Source organism: Myotis daubentonii, chromosome 12 (genome assembly GCF_963259705.1).
Source record: "Myotis daubentonii chromosome 12, mMyoDau2.1, whole genome shotgun sequence".
NCBI lineage: Eukaryota > Metazoa > Chordata > Mammalia > Chiroptera > Vespertilionidae > Myotis > Myotis daubentonii.
Genome location: NC_081851.1, coordinates 20,328,024 through 20,345,450, shown reverse-complemented (window position 1 = coordinate 20,345,450; position 17,427 = coordinate 20,328,024). Strand labels below are relative to the sequence as shown.

At 52.9% G+C, this 17,427-nt stretch overlaps 1 protein-coding gene across 1 annotated transcript in view; it reads left to right on the top strand.

Annotated features, from left to right (window-relative positions):
* The window catches only part of LOC132213926 (protein Daple-like), a 135,968-nt gene extending 125,811 nt beyond the window's left edge, over window positions 1-10,157 (top strand). Inside the window, exon 22 of the mRNA XM_059660802.1 lies at window positions 10,111-10,157. Coding sequence (XP_059516785.1) covers window positions 10,111-10,157 — 47 coding nt within the window. The remainder of the gene's footprint in view (window positions 1-10,110) is intronic.
* The last annotated feature ends 7,270 nt before the right edge of the window (window positions 10,158-17,427 follow it).

Below are 17,427 nucleotides of genomic sequence, written 5' to 3'. Positions count from 1 at the left end.
ATGATTAACATCAATTTTTTATTTTTATTTTTTGGTGGTATGTGCAGATTTGGTCTGCATTTACACCATTCACATTTCTCTTGTCAACAAATAAAAATAAATACTTCCATAGACATGTTGCCTTCCTTTTTTATGAAAAGTTATATTTATGGTACAGAAAACATTTAATAGATGTAGAATAAACAGTGTACAATAAACAGCGATCATATCTTGCCCCCTTTCTTTATATTTTCATTTTTTAAGAAATAAGGAAACACTCGGGCTGGGTAGCTCAGTTGGTTGGAGCATAGTCCCATACACCAAAAGTTTCAGGTTTGATTCCCAGTCAGGGCACATACCTAGGTTGCTGGTTCAATCCCCAGTCATGGTACATACAGAAGGCAGCATTCAATGTTTCTCTCTCACATAGATGTTTCTCTCTCTCCCTCTGACTCTCTTTCTCTTTCTCTCACTCTTAAATCAATAAAACTATCAGGTGAGGATTATAAGAAAAAGAAAAAACATAATCCTTATCTAATAAAAGAGAAACATGGTAATTGGCGTACGACCGCTACCCTTCCCATTGGCTAATCAGGGGCGATATGCAAATTAACTGTCAGCCAAGATGGCGGCCGGCAACCAGGAAGCTTAAACTGAACATGAGGCTTGCTTGCTTCAGTGACGGAGGACTGCAACATTCCCCGCCTGCCTTGCTGGCCTCTCAGCCTGCAGTTTAAGAAACATAGTAACAAATAGAAGCTAAAAGAAAACACCCAGAAACCAGCTTTCAGGGAGCTGGGATCTCAGAGCTGGAGTTGATACAGAGTTTCGATTGTAGAACTGAAACAAACCAGATACCTGCTTTCAGAAGTGGAAGCCTCAGAGCTGGAGCCAGGCTAAAGCTGGCCCAGAATAAAAAAATAAATAAAAAAAGAATAAAAGGAGCAGTTGGGAGCTTCAGTCACATCCTGAAAACAGCCCTCAGCCCCTCACCCAGACTGGCCAGGCACCCCAGTGGAGACCCCCACCCTGAAGGGTGTGTGACCAGCTGCAAAGAGCCATCATCCCCTCACCCAGGCTGGCCAGGCACCCCAGTGGGGACCCCCACCCTGATCCGGGACACCCTTCACGGCAAACCACCCAGCCCCCACCCATGCACCAGGCCTCTATCCTATATAGTAAAAGGGTACTATGCCTCCCAGCACCGGGATCAGTGGAGCCGCGAGGCCTCCCGGCACCGGGATCAGCGTGACAGGGGGCAGTGCCCCAACCCCCTGATCGGTCCTGCTCTGTGTGTGACAGGGGGCAGTGCCCCAACTCCCCTATTGGCCCTACTCTGTGAGTGACAGGGGGGGAGCTCCTCAACCCCCTGATGGGCCCTGCTCTGTGCATGATAGGGTACAGAGCCCCAACACCCCTGATGGGCCCTGCTCTGTGCGTGACAGGGGGCAGTACCCCAACTCCCCTATCGACCCTACTCTGTGCGTGACGGGGGGAGCTCCCCAACCCCCTGATTGGCCCTGCACTTTGTGTGACAGGGGGCAGTGCCCCAACCCCCTGATTGGCCATGCTCTGTGCGTGACAGGGGGTGACGCCGCAACCTCCCCATCGACCCTGCCTTGAGTGTGACAGGGGGCAGTGCCCCAATCCGCCAAACAGCCATACCCTGAGCCCGACCAGGGGCTGCACCTAGGGATTAGGCCTGCCCTCTTCCACCCGGGAGCAGTCCTAAGCCAGCAGGTCGTTATCTCCCGAGGGGTCCCAGACTTCGAGAGGGCACAGGCCAGGGAGAGGGACCCTTCCCCTCCCCCCCTGAGTGCACAAATTTTTGTGCACCGGGCCTCTAGTACAATAATAAAGAAATATTAGCCATTGCAATTAGGCAAGAAGAAGAAATAAAAGGCATCCAAATTGGAATAGAGGAAGTAAAACTGTCCTTATTTGCAGACGACATGATATTATACATACAAAACCCTAGAGACTCCATCAAAAAGCTACTAGACTTAATACATGAATTTGGCAATGTAGCAGGATACAAAATTAACCCCAAGAAATCTGAGGCATTTCTATACACCAGTAGTGAACTTTCAGAAAGAGAGATTATAAAAACAATGCCGTTTACCATTGCACCAAAAAAATTAAGCTACCTAGGAATAAACTTAAAGAGGTAAAAGACCTCTACTCAGAAAACTACAGGACGTTGAAAAAGATATAGAGGAAGACATAAACAGATGGAAGAACATACCGTGTTCATGGATTGGTAGAATCAACATCATTAAAATGTCCATGCTACCCAAAGCAATCTGTAAATTCAACGCACTTCCCATTAAAATACCAACGGCATACTTCATAGATCTAGAACGAACTCTCCAAAAATTCATCTGGAATAAAAAAAGACCCTGAATAGCTGCAGCAATCCTGAAAAAGAACAAAGTAGGTGGGATCTCAATACCAGATATCAAGATGTATTACAAAGCCACTGTTCGCAAAACTGCCTGGTACTGGCACAAGAATAGGCATATAGATCAATGGAATAGAATAGAGAGCCCAGAAATTGGCCCGAACCAATATGCTCAATTAATATTTGACAAAGGAGGCAAGAACATACAATGCAGCCAAGATAGTCTCTTCAATAAATGGTGTTGGGAAAATTGGACAGATATATGCAAGAAAATGAAACTAGACCACCAACTTACACCATACACAAAAATAAACTCAAAATGGATAAAGGACTTAAATGTGCGACAGGAAACCATAAAAATTCTAGAAGAATCCAAAGGCAACAAAATCTCAGACATATGCCGAAGCAATGTCTTCACTGATACAGCTCCTAGGGCACTTGAAACTAAAGAGAAAATGAACAAATGGGACTACATCAAAATAAAAAGCCTCTACACAGCAAAAGAAACCATCAACAAAACAAGGAGAAAACCCACTGTGTGGGAAAACATATTTGCCAATGTCATATCTGATAAGGGCCTAATCTCCAAAATTTATAGGGAACTCATACAACTTAACAAAAGGAAGGTAAACAATCCAATCAAAAAATGGGCAAATGACCTAAATAGAGACACCTTTCAAAAGAGGACATTCAGAAAGCCAAGAGACATATGAAAACATGCTCAAAGTCACTAATCATCTGAGAGATGCAAATCAAAACAACAATGAGGTACCATCTCACACCTGTCAGACTGGCTATCATCAACAAATCAACAAACGACACGTGCTGGAGAGGATGTGGAGAAAAAGGAACACTCGTGCACTGCTGCTGGGAATGCAGACTGGTGCAGCCACTATGGAAGACACTATGGAGTTTCCTCAAAAAACTGAAAATGGAACTCCCATTTGACCCTGTGATCCCACTTCTAGGAATATATCCCAAGAAACCAGAAACACCAATCAGAAAGGATATATGCACCCCTATCTTCATAGCAGCACAATTCACCATAGCTAAGATCTGGAAACAGCCTAAGTGCCCATCAGTAGATGGATGGATTAGAAAACAGTGGTACATCTACACGATGGAATACTATGCTGCTGTAAAAAGGAAGTTACTCTTACCATTTGCAACGTCATGGATGGAACTGGAGAGCATTATGCTAAGTGAAATAAGCCAGTCAATGAAGGAAAAATACCACATGATCTCACTCATTCATGGATAATAGAGACCATTATAAACTCTTGAACAATAATAGGTACAGAGGCAGAGCTGCCTCAAACAGATTGTCAAACTGCAGCGTGAAGGCCGGGGAGGGTTGGGGGGCAGGAGGGAGGGGGGTAAGAGATCAACCAAAGGACTTGTATGCATGCATATAAGCATAACCAATGGACATAAGACACTGGGGGATAGGGGAGGCTAGGGGACTGTCTAGGGCGGGGGGGGAAATGGACACATATGTAATACCCTGTGTAATACTTTAAGCAATAAAAAAAAGAATAGTGTGTTATAAAAGTTATATTCTTTGGTTATAAAATGAGAAAAATTGTGTGGATCCAAAACTTTACCAATTTTACCCATTTTTAAATAAACTACAGATATTCAAACCAATAAAAATAAAATTTACTTACAAAAAAAAAGAAATAAAGGGTATATGATCAAGACAGGGATAAAGGGAAAGGATTATAAATCTTCGTGGTCGGAAAAAAGGGAGAGGCAAGTTAGGGAGGAGAGGGTGGGTGCATTAAATGCAGCATTTCATGGCGTTAGACCAAGCAGAGCTGGCCACTGGAGGCTTGTCTTTGACCTCAACATGCTTCTTTCTGCTCCAAAAGGCACTCTTTCGTTGTTCTGTCGCTAAATTGTCATCCCGGATAACCAAGGGAGGAAGGATAAAAACACAGAAAACAGCAAGTCAATGAACTGAATAATGGACAAATGACGCTACATTTGCCAAATGTACTTGGGAAGTCAGAATCCAGTCCAGCCCGGGAGAGACAGCAACATTCCCCCCAGCACAACCAGCATCAGGGCCCGGCGAACCCTTTCTGCTCGGACTCCAGTCAAGTGTTGGCGTGGCAGCTGGAGCCAGGGCTCCACGTAGCACGAGAGGAGCATTCTGTACTGCTCAAGGAGTCGATGTCTTAGACTGCTTCTCCATTTCCATGGGTTACATTATTAAGCAAGGGTGTTTATTGATGTAGGGGGCAGCTCTCCTTACTCATCCGCTTCTTTGTCCAATGTGTTTTTATTGATTTTCAGAGAGGGGGAGGGAGAGGGAGATAGAAACATCAATGACGAGAAAGATGGATCGGCTGTCTTCTGCACGCCCATACTAGTGTGCCCTGACCGGGAATCAGAAGGTGATCTCCTGGTTCATGGGACGATGCTCACCCAACTGAGCCACACCAGCTGCGCTTACTCATCCATTTTAATGACAGGCTCCCTGACATCCTGTCTCACACACAACTAAATCCTGCTCCTCTCCAAACACTTAGTGGCATGTTTCTGGCCTGCTGCATGCAGTGAAACAGTCCACCTGGACTCCTCAGTCATAATACTTCTTTTTAAAAAGTCCTCACGGGAGGATTTTTTCCCATTGGTCTTTAGAGAGAGAGTGGATGGGAGGACGTAGGTGAAGGGAGGGAGAGAGCAAGAGAGGGAAACATCGATGGGAGAGAGATACATCCACTGGTTGCCTCTCTCACAAACCCCAACCGCGGCCAGGATCAACCCTGCAACCGAGGTATGTGCGCTTGACTGGAAATCTAAGTTGCGCCCCTTCGGTCCTTCGATGCTCTAACCACTGAGACAAACGGGCAGGCTCACTAAGAATTCTGGTACCTCTCACAGCCTCTCATGGCAGGATGACTTTGCACATAATGAAAATACCTACCTCTATCTGATACCAAAACATCCTCAAACTCAAGCGTTATTCCACTGTAGATCGCGCTGCATCCTCTCCTCTTGGTTTAGCCCTCACAGCCTTTAAGTTGTAGTCTTATGAGAGCAGACAATTGGTCTAGTGACTTCCTCAACACATCAATCCATGAACAGAAGGGATTTCTCCAGTTCTGATGGAGGATTCCAGTGCACAGCTGCACCTCTGCTATTTCTTCCCCCACAGCGCCACCTGCTGACACAGCTCACACCACAGGGAAGGGACCCACTCCTCAGTGCTGGGGCCCCAAGTTGGTTGAGCATCTTCAGGGACCAAAGCAGCTTGAAGGGCAGGCAGTGCTCACAGCTGTTAAGAGATTGGGCCCCGGAACCTGTCAGACGCGGGTTCGGGTCCCAGCTCCAACACTGATTCTCTGGGCCAGTGCTGACCCTGGTCAAGCATTCCTGAGCTCACCTCCCAGCACTGAACAGGGGACAGGAATGGAGCCGACCTCCCACGGCAGCTAGAACTCAAGGAGACGGACAAAGTGGGTCAACTACCGAAAGGCTGCTGAGCCCAGAAAGCCCCCTCGCATGGCTGTCGTTACTAACTGCAGCCCCTGACCTGCTCACTCAGGGATCCAAACCACAGCGGGGATCTGTCAAACAGTTTTTTCTCAGAAGGTTTTGCTAACTCAATTGGGCTGATTATAGCTCATTCATCAACTTAGCCAATCACACCAGTGGACGTGATACATGTCCAAAAGTGTGAGGAGCCAGTATGAAAACCCGAGGCCACAGAACCCTCTGGAGAAAACAAATGCTAACAAGGCAGTAAGCTTCATGATCATTTACCTGCACGTGAGTGTTTCCCTGACTTCACCTCCTGTGAGACCGGGAACGCAAGCAGCAGCCCCCAGACAGTGTGCCCGCGTGCGCGCACTTCATTTCTGCATCTCGAGTGACACAGCAGGACTTGCAGTGGTGACTGCCACCAGGAACGGCTGGTGCACCCATCACACTCACAGGGCGCCTTGTCACGGCCCCGGGTCCTGTCAGGGCCTGTCACCCCAGCCCCTGGGAGCCCACGAGTCTCGGGCCTGGCCCGGTCTTCAGAAAGTCCTAGTGTCCTTCATCAAATTGTTAACTTCCTCAGGGGGAATGTTTGGCAGGTTTATAGGCAAATAATCAATAAAATGATATTTCAAAGTGAATGTGAAAACTAAACCACCTTTCAGTCGATGGCTTTGTTTAATTGGTTCTAAGAGAACCCCCCCCCCCCCCCCCCCCGCCGCCAACCTTCCATCTCTGAAATCAGGATGCAGCTTGGAGCATCCCTCCCAGTCACTTTCGGCTGGTGGTGATTCTGACAAAACCCTCACTGCCACCACCTGATCACTTTCTTTCTATGAGCACAAAATCGGGCAGCTGACAGCTGACAGCCTCTTAGATCCCAGGAAACATAGGCAGCACATGCAGCTGCAAATCCACTGTGGACCCAATGGCTCACTCCCATCACAGCCCTCAATGAGCAGGTCCAGCGCCCCCTGGTGGGAGGACTCAGGGCAAGGTCAGGTGGGAGAAGAGAACCACACCTGCTTTTCAGAGCCACAGCAAGAGCAGAGCCCGAGCCTGCCTGAAGGCCTGGCAGATGTCCTCGACGGGTTACATGGGGGCTCTCCCGACAGAAATGGCTAATCCGAGGCCTGGCAGAGACCAGGAGCCCCAAACACATCCTCTCCTGAGCGTGTCTCCGCGGTAACTGTCTGGAGATCCGCTCTGGATATCCAAGGACCCACAACAGTGTACGTGATGGGGAGGCTCCTCATGCTGAAGGAACTAAATGGATCTGGATGAAACTGCCACCACAGTGACGTGGGCTTACATGTTCTACTTGGGTGTTCACACACCTGAGGGGGCAGACGGGGGCGTGCGGAGCCCCCTTCAGGCTCCAAGCACACGTGTGTGCACCCAGCTCGCATCTCCTCGGTTCTGCTCTGACCTCGAGGAAGGCCTGAGATCCTCCCCTTCACTGCCCTCCTGCAGCCAGGCCAGCCCCTCCTACCTTTTGGTGGGGGCACACTGCGGGCGTCTCCCTTCTCCTCCCAGTATGAGCACGATGGGGTAGCCTCCAGGGGCCCAGGAGGGCTGTCTGCTGGTGACTTGGCTTGTCTTCGTGAGCTATCTCTCTGGCGTTGGAACAATTTGAGGAAGGCTCTGGCTCGACTCCAGCGCTTTTTCCTATTAGGAGTAGAGGGTTAGGACACTGCCAACCTCCACTGCCCCTCCAGCCGGGGAAGCGGCCCTTCACTTGGGGTTCAGCACCAGGTTCCCCACGAGTCTGCATCGCCAGCAACAGGATCATCGCATGTGGCCTCAGGGCGTGGAGCACCATTTGCAGTTCATTCGCACAGACCCAGGGACGGGAGAAGCGTTCTCTGTGGCAGAAACCCGCACTAGCCTCTCGGGAAAGAGAACCTCACATGCAGCCTCCACTCTGCGTCACCGGGAGGCACCGGGAGAGGTGCTGTGCTCATCTAGGTGTGCTGGCAATTGTGCATCCCAGGGCCATGTCAGGGAGAGTCAGGGCCTCCTCATTTCCCGCTGGAGCTCCCAATAGGTGAGACAGCCGGGCAGACTTAGCCCCTTCCACGCACTGAGGAGTCTGGGTGAGGGGGGAACAGGGTGGGCCCAGTGGGCCATGTGGATGAAAAAGAGTGGACACTGGCTGGTGTGCCCCAGGGGTTAGAGCAGTGGCCCAAGCACTGAAGGGTCAAGGGTTTGATTCTGGGTCAAGGGCTTGTACCTGGGTTGCAGTTTTATCCCTGGACCCACTGGGGGCGTGTGCTGGATGGCAACCAATCAATGTGTCTCTCATATTGATGTCTCTCTCATTGATGTCTCTCTCTCTTCACCCCAACCATTTGTTCCACTCTACTCTCTCCAAAAATCAATGAAAAATCCTCAGGTGAGGATTAAGCAAAATTAAAATAGCCCTAGCCGGTTGGGCTCAGTGGGTAGAGCATCACTCTATGGACTGAAGGGTTCTGGGCTCCATTCTGGTCAAGGGCACATACCCAGGTTACAGACTTAATTCCCGGTGGGGGGTGTGCAGGAAGCAGCCAATTAATGATTCTCTTTCATCACTGATGTTTCTCTCTCTCACCCTCAGCCTTTTTCTCTGAATTCAGTTAAAATATATATATATATATATATATATATATATATATATATATATATATATATATATATATATGTATATATATATATATATATATATATACACATATATATATGTATATATATATAGTAAAATAAAAATGAATCAATGAAAACAGTGAACTTAAAGGGTAATACAGTGCAGCTAACTGGCGGAAATGGAGGCATTCTAATGTCACAAGAAGAACCGCAGCTGGTTCTAATTCCGGCTCTGCCACAGAGCGATACTGTGCTGACTCAACTCAAGTACTTTCCTCATCGAGGCCTCAATGTCCCCGCCAACACAAGGGACAGGAGGAGGGTGGGAAATTATGTGGTTTTGTGATGTCAACAGAGAGCCCTTGCAGGATTCATGGTGATTTGGCCTCAAGGCTGGGCTGGGGCAGGACAATCTGAAGGCCCAGCTCCTGGGGCTCAGGCCCGGATGCAGGGGAAGGCCTGCTGGACGGAAGCCCGCAGCCTCAGGGACCGAGCCGCCCACCACCGGGGCTGCTGCTCTGCAGAAGGGAACGTGTTGGAGAACCACCCTGGGGTCCAGAGACTCCAGAGGAATGGAGGGAAGACCAAGAGGTTCCTGTGACTGAAGACCATGGGTGCTGGCCCAGGTGTCCTGCCCACGCTTCCTTCCCAAAACAGAAACATGGCTTTCTAGGTCCTGAAACCTGGAGACACAGCCTGATAGTCCTGCTTCAGTGGCTCTAATCCAGACTCTCTGCCCCTTCAACAGGACATGGCAGCTGGCATTTGCCATCCCTCAGAGGATAACCACGAGGAAGGCTGGAAAGAAACTCTAAATTCTTTCAGAGCTGGGAGGGAGGTGCGCACAGGGGACCTGCCATAGAGGGGAAGGTGCGGGCCCCACACACTGGTCACTGCTCCACATGGCTTTCCCCACTCGTGAAAGAGCACCTTCCATGTTCTGAGTTGAAGTTCCTGCTGCTGAAATCAACTCACTTCCTAGGAGCAGGACACTGAGCCTCCTGAGGATCCCCAATTCTGTCCTCTTCCGCCTCTCCTGTAGGCATAGTCTGCCGGGTGTCGCTGGAAACAGAGGACAAAGAAGAACAGTCTGGTTTTATATAAAACGTGTAAATGGACTCATCGGCCCCGGCTGGGACCTGGCCCAGAAGGGCCGGCATTTTCCTGGGACTCGGGCATCACGGTGCTCATGACCGTCAAGCTCGCCGAGTGGGGAAGATGGGGAGGGGAGCTTGTGGCGTGGGTCCGGGAACCCTAACACGTGAGGAGACCTGCTGCAGCACCAAGGAGCAGGCTGGACCTCATCTCAGGAGAGCAAGCCCCGAACCATGTGCAACTCAGGATGGCAAACCCGTGGGCCTTGACGGCAGAGACCCTGGTTTCCTTGCTTGAACATGAGTCCCCTGAATCAAGGCAGCAGCTCAGGCTCCTTTGGCCCTGAGGCTGCCGAGGTCCCACCTAAGACACGGGCTTTTCTGAGAGTTCACCGTGAAGTGAGCAGCTGTGAAAAGCCATGACTCGCAAACCGCTGGGCCCAGGACCACCGACCCTGACCTGCTCCCAGCGGCCTTGGCTCGGCATCTGTTCTTCTAGTCTGTGTTCCTCTCTTCCCTCAGCCGTGCTGCTGGGCTGTATGCTAGAGCGTATTCCTGTCTGGCTCTAACCGACCTCCACCACTAGGCGCACAAATTCACACAAGACAGGCCCCCAACCCGCCCCGGGCTGGGAAGACTCCACTCGGAGCAGCTCAGGAAGCCTGCCCACTCCCTGGCCTCCTGCACACACTGTTTAATGCAAAACCATCATCAGATCATCCCCCTGGGTACCAGGCCCCGATGCTTCTAGTTGGCACCTACCCAACCTCTGCTGGTCATTGGGACCCGCTGCGCTGTAGAGAGCCAACTCAGGCCACGGTCATTTCCACCCCAAACTACAGTGTGGCTTTCCCTGTAAACCATCCTGGGTAGGTGGCGAGCCAGCTGTAGATGAGCAGAAGAATCCGGGAGAAAAGTGAAGCAGCACCGTGACCCCGGGGGGCTGGGTCAGTGCCCCTGTGGCCACTGTGACCATGTCCCTCTGTCCCTCATGGCCAGCCACGCCCCATCACAAGGAAGGACAGGCCTGCAGCTCAGCACTGAGGGGTGAAGACCACCCTGGGCCCACCAGATGCATCTCGGGTCACTTGACTTCCAACCCCAAGGTTTCCAGCACCAAGCCTCTTCCTCCTGCCTCCTCTCTGGCAGCTCCCTCGGCCCTTAGACCAGCCTCCCATAAACACTCACTCCCAGGGAATCTGACTCCTTAGCAAGGCATGGAGGCCTTCCCCATCTGAGTGCCCCCTGCTCCAGCCTTCCCTCCTGCCACTGCCTGCACCTTCCCTGCACCCCGACCACCCGTGCTCCACCTTCACGTCCCCCCATCCCCCCCCCCCCCCCGGCTAGCCCTGTCCCCATCCGGGTCAGCTGCAGAACCCCAACTCCCACACCACGCTTCCTTCTCCGCCACCTTGGAGCTCCTCAACATCTTTCTGCTGGGCACACAGCTCTGCTCACATGCCATCACCCCTGCGGGTGCGTGGCCACCAGGTCACTGGTTCTGTGCACCTCACAGGGCCTCCGCCACAGCCAGGTCCGTGTCGTGTCAGCAGAGGGAGGACAACCGCGGCGCACCCACAACCCTCTCTCCAGCCCCTCAAGTGGAAATCAGACAGAGAACGGGCTCAACCCGCGACCTGGATGGCTTCCCTAGGTACCTCTCTGTACCTGTGTCATCATTTTTAAACTGAGCTTAATTCCAAAAGCAGATTAAGAAGCGGGAGGCAGTGGGCCATGTTGTTGAAGCCAGCAAAATCCAACCACCGCTCCTTGCAGAATTCTAGAGCCATTCCGGGGAAAGGAGAGCAGGGTGCGCTGGGAAGATGGTCTGTTCCCTTGCCCTGGGGACACCAGTTGGCCCGCGGGCTCTCTGCCCAGAATGTGGAGGCCTGGGTGTGGAGCTGGAAGCCCGCAGCCCTGTGAGGACAGGTGTCGGTCACCCCTCCCCCTTACACGTTCTCAGTGCAGTGCTGGTCACATGCGTCCAGGATGCTCTGGTTCAGCTCTTGCAAGGTGTCTATCTCCCTCCTCAGGCGACATTTATCCTCTTGCCAGTCCTCCTTCGCACGGGTGAGCGACTGAAACACAGATCAACAATGTCCTCAACACCACGGGCCCCTGTGACTCCACTGCTGGGAAACTGCTCCCAAAAGGAGAAAAGGGCCACGTGCATGAACATGGCCATTGCGGCATGAGCTTCACCAGTTGCAAGGACCAACACAGCCAATGACATGGGGATGGCCGAGTGCACCGGCCAGTCGCGCAGCCCTGCCCACATGTGGCCACTGAGCACTGAAAACACAGCCAGTCTGAGCAGAGAGGCGCCATCAGTGCAAAATGTACAAGAGGCTCTGAGGACTTGACAGCCATTTTTCAAAAGAATGTAAAGTATCTCATTAGGAAGCAGCCCAAAGGGTGTGGCTCAGGTGGTGGAGCGGCTCCCCATGCACCAGGAGTTCACAAAAGAGATGCCTGGTCAAGGAACACGCCCAGGATGAGGGGTCGATCCCCAGTAGGGGGCGTGCAGGAGGCAGCCCATCAGAGGTTCTCTCTCATCATTGAAGTTCCCATCCCTCTCCCCCTCTCCCTTCCTCTCTCTGACATCAGAAAAATAAATGCCGGGCTGGATAGGAATTCGGGGCTGAGGTTGCTCAACTCTCCACCCAGAACATCATTGGGCTGGAGTGGCGGGAAAGCCCAAGCTTTGGCTTCAAACAAACTGAGTTCAGACCCAACCTCAGAGGATGAGGATGGGCGCCAGCTCACAAAAGCATTGTGAGAATTCAGTGAGATGACACGGGGAGCACAGAGCAAAGAGCTCAGCTGCGAGGACAGAATGAAAACAGCACTTAGCTGCTTCCATGCTCGCCCCCCGGCCCTGCGAAAAGGAAAGGTCAGGCCCTAACCAGTTTAGCACAGTGGAGAGAGCATCGGACTGCAAACTAAAGGTCCCAGGTTCGAATCCGGTCAAGGACACATGCCCAAGTTGTGGGCTGGAACCCCGCGGGGGTGGTGCAGGAGGCAGCGGAACCACGATTCTTTGTCCTCATAGATGTTTCTATCTCTCTCTCCGTCTCCCTTGTTCTCTCAAATCAAGAAAAATAGATTTAAAAAATACAAAAGCAAAGGTTGTTGAGAGGTCTTTTCTAACACATCCCCACCAGCCAAGGTGCTTGTCCCCGTTAAATGCCTCTGGCTTCCTCTCGGCCTCTGGGTGACATTCCCACCTAGTCTTTGGGCACAGATGCCAATGAGGACCCACTGGGACCTGGCTGAGCCCCAGGCTGTCAGCCCCGGGCTCAGGCCCAGTGTCCTGAGGCCCACCAGCCCCCGGCCTCACCTCACACTGCATGCTCAGCTTAGTGAGCAAGATTTCCTTGGGCAGTTGCTCTGCCTTCAGGTCTCGGTACTCGGCCTGCAAGATCCGCCTCTTCCGCTGCACCTCCTCCAGGGAGGCCTGCAGCTCCTGGATGTGGGTGCGTAGCTCCTCCTGCTCCGCCTGAAGCAGCTCAGTCCAGGAAGTGAGCCTGCGGGTGGAGAGCCACACGGCCCAGGCTCAGGAGCACTCCCAGCCTCTGTCCCATGGACACCTCAATCACACCCCCGTCCTCTCTGGGCCTCAGGTTGTCCCCTGGGAAATGAGGGCTGAGCACATTCAGAGGTTCTTAAACTGTGTCCGTTGGGGTTCTATGTGGCCACCCCAGCTGCCACACTCTGGGCTGGGACACAGGACAGGCAGGCTCGGACACAATTCAACAGAGCAGCCTGTGAAAAATCCTTCCCATGGAAGGCTTTGCACGTCTGCCTCCTGGGAAAAAGGGTTCTTCGACTGAAACACTTTTGAAAAACATGGAATCAGAACATCTTTGCTCTGAAACTCTGCCTTTGCCCAGCTCTTCTCCCCAATTCCAAGTCCCTTTCTGATCCCAACTCCTGACACAAATAAGAGATTCTGGAGCATTATGTAAAGCCACTGACATCATCATCATCATTTTCATTGGCATAATTACCCTACTGGCTTTCCAGGGGTAAGGGTTCTACCTGAAATCTCAACGACCAGAGGCTCATGGACTCCATGTGAACACAGATGGGCCCTGTGAGGCCCACACAGTCTCCGTGATTTAATTTAAATTAATTAGTTATTCAATATTTCTAAAAATGTTCCGTTTCACATCAACATTCAGCTACCGAGATTCTGGGAGGGTGGGGAGAAAGCATCAAGCAAAGGCCCTGGCAGGGGCAGCTGAGCAGTGATAGCATCAGCCTATGTCCGGAACGGTCACGGGTTGAATTCCCAGTGGCATGTCCCTGGGCTGTGGGATTGCTCCCCAGCATAGAGGGGTGTGTGCTGTAGGCATCCAATAGATGTGTCTCTCCCATCGCTGTTTCACTCTCTCCCTCCCTCCCTCCCTCGCTCCCTCCCTCCCTCCCTCCCTCCCTCCGTCCCTCCGTCCCTCTCTCTCAGAAGGGCAATGGAAAAAGTATCCTGGGATGAGGATTAAATAATAAGAAGAATAAAAAAGTAGAAACAAAAGGATGGCCTGGCAGCCTGGGTCCGCCCCGCAGCTGACCGCCTTCAGAGGGTGTGTATTCTCCAGGAGGGCCTGCCCTGCCGCGGACACTCTCTCCCCACATCCTGGACCTGCCTGGCCCCGCAGGCACCTGACTTTTAGCTCCAAACATATTAAAACAAGGCTGTGCGAAGGAAGGCTTCACATGGTCAGGCCACTGGGCTGAGACAAGACCTGGATTTGAGTCCTGACTGGGCCACTACACGCAGGACTGGCCTGAACAAGTTATTGAATCTCTCTGAGCCTCTTTCCTCATCTGTTTGAAAAGAAGGATAAAAACGCAGTCAATTCTCAGGATTCGCGGTATACTGTCCTATGGAGCCCCCGCGAGCACTGAGCAGTGTAGACTGCAACTGTCCCCACCAGTTCCTGTGAGTCTCTGACCACATTTCTGTCAACCAATCAAGACATAAGGACGCTTTGTGCCATATGCTCACTGGGACAGCCAACAGCACCAGACCTCGGGCCTGAACGACCCTCATGTGCCACTCGGATATTTTCCCTGAGGCCCAGCGCAGCGTGCACTTGGGACACTAGACAGCACTGCAGCACTCCATCTGGGGGCCGTTCCAAACAGCGAAATCGCCACCAAAAAGCAAGAGAAGAGGACTCCATGGCACTCCATGGACCACAGAAGGGACGCTCGTGTGCAGTGTGAGAGCTGAAACAGGCAGGAGTCAGAGGCCTTGTTCAACCGCAGCTGCAAATGTGCACATCAGGCGATTCCAGGATCTCGCCCGATGGACAGGCCCCTGACAGGCCATGGGGACCAATGGGGGGTAACAAGTGCATCTCAGCGAGGAGGAGAGTTCGCCAACAGGGAACGCGGGAATGACGTGGAGCAAGCATATGTCCTTCTGGAATGGCTGGTGAGAGAGGATGAAGATGCCCGTGCCCAACACAGTCATCACCATCATCCATGTGGGAGGGGCGGTCCCCCACACCTGGACGATGCTCCATCCGAGCCACCAGCTGGAGGCCCTTCCCTCCTGACCATCAGCTGTGACCGTGACAGGGCGGGTGAAAGGGCACCATGACCAGGGGACTCACCTGAGCTGAGCTCAGCGGGAGCTGAGGGAGTTGGTGTGAATGAAAGGGGGCAGATGCCGCTGCAGGGGCGGGGCGGTTACCTTTCATTCTCTTGCCGCAGCCTCTCATTCTCTCTGGCGGCGGCGGCAAGGGCCTTGGCCTCCTGCTCCTGCTTCAGGGCCTCCTGGACTTCGGGCAGCTGCTTCTCCTGCTCCCCCCGCTCCGCCAGCTCCTTCTCCTCGGCCCCCTGTTGGTTCTGGGGGCCCAGACTGGAAGGTTCCTCCTGCCCAGAGGGAAAAGGTGAGGATGCCTCACTGGGTGCAGGCCCCGGGGAGCAACAGACCCCATATCCCTGCACCCCCACACGCAGTGAGGGGCCAAGAGCAGGGCAAGTGCACACCCCAAAAGAGCAGGGACCCTCGGGGCAGGCAGCACCAGCTGTGCTGAGTGGGGTTCTCCCAGCACTGAAGGAACTGCGCTGGCCGGTCCCACATGGTGCTACAAGAGCCCTGTGCCCTCTCCACAGTCGGGACCTTTAGGGGCACAGGATGCCCGCTCTCTGGATCAGCTCCTTGGCTGCCCTCTGTGACCACATGTAAAAGCCTATTTTTTTAAAAGTACATAGAGATCAACCAAAGGACTTCTATGCAAGCTTATAGGCCTAACCAATGGACACGGACAACACGAGGCTGAGAGCATGAGTTCCCTCCCCCCACCAATAGTGGGTAATGTGGGGATATGGACACATATGTAATAACTTAATCGACTGTGGTGGCTGGTAAGCAAGGAGGCATGGAGGAGTGTGCTTGCCTCTGCGGCTTGGGCTCTTCGCGGGGATGTGGGTGTCCTCAGGAGCGCCAGGGCCCGGCTGAGACAGCAAAGGCCGAGGGCAAGCGGTGTCCTCAGAAGCGCGAGCGCCACGCTGAGAAGGCAGCGGCCAAGGGCAAGCTGGCCCAGGCAGAAAAGCACCTTGAGGCGGACACCACAGCGGGGTGCTGGATGGGGAGTGGAAGAATCGCGAGCCCCAGGCCGCCTCCGCACTGCTAGCTGCAGGACCTGCAGGTGGAGATGCTGGTGGTTATCTTCGCCTCGCTCCCCGTCACCGACCTGGCCAGCCTGGCCCAGGTCTGCACCAAATTCTGCCGCATCCTGCACATCGACAATATCTGGAGAAGGCGCTGCCGGGAGGAGGTTGGCATTTGTGAAACTTTGCAGAATCTGGGCAGTAGGTACCTCTTACCGAGAAGTCTATGCGAAGCTGTTCCAGCCATACAGACACATTTTGGGTTTGTGGGGGCGAGATATTGAGCTCTATAAAACACTGCTGTATGTAGCAGTGGACGGCTTAGGCATTACTGGTTGGACGTACAGGCCTTGTCTTAACACCCATGTGGACGGCCCAATGCAATTCAAGCCCGCGTTCCGAATCTGCCTGAAGGAGCGGAAATCAGCCAAGGTGGAGTGCATGGAAGGCCGCCACCGCAGGCCCCACCGCCGCCACCTGCAGATTCGGAAGGATAGGCTCACCAGCCAGTGCAAGAAGAGAGACCACCCAAGGGATTCACCAACGCGGCTTAGGGAGGAATTCCGGACGGCACTCATATGGAATGTTACAGTGAGGCATCACTGCCGGACCTACCTCCGCCTCTACCTCCCGCCCAGCCATCCGGACGACCTCATCAGGCCAGGCCTCTTCTAAGGCAAATGCGATCGCTTGGGCCTCATGATTTTCATGCTCAGCTTCCACGGGAAGCGTGCCAGGCTCACGCACATCACGGGAATCACATTCCACATATTAGAGATCCACCTCACGCGCCGCATCCAGCTGCGAGATGGCGAGATCTTCCGCGACTTCCACGAGCTCTCCAGCGTGGTCCGGGAGATGGAGGAGCAGGTGCTCCTGGAGCAGCAGCAGCAACAGCAAGAAGACGGGACCGAGGAAAGCGAGGGCCATGGCTGGCAGAGCCTTGCCCAGCCCAGCGTCGGGGAGTCCGAGGCTGCAGCTGCAGAGGAGCAGCCTGTCCCGTTTGTTCTGCCTGTGGGCGTGAGCCCAAGGGACCAGAACTACCCCCGGACCTGCAGGATGTGTTTCTATGGCGTGGAAACTGTTCCCGTATGTCCCTCAAACTGGCGCTACCCTGGAGTCGTCATCCTGTTCGATGAGAACCACTTGGGGTTCATGATCTGGAGGAGAAATCCTTCATCCTGTTTGGCAGAGTCCAGAACACCTTCCAGAATG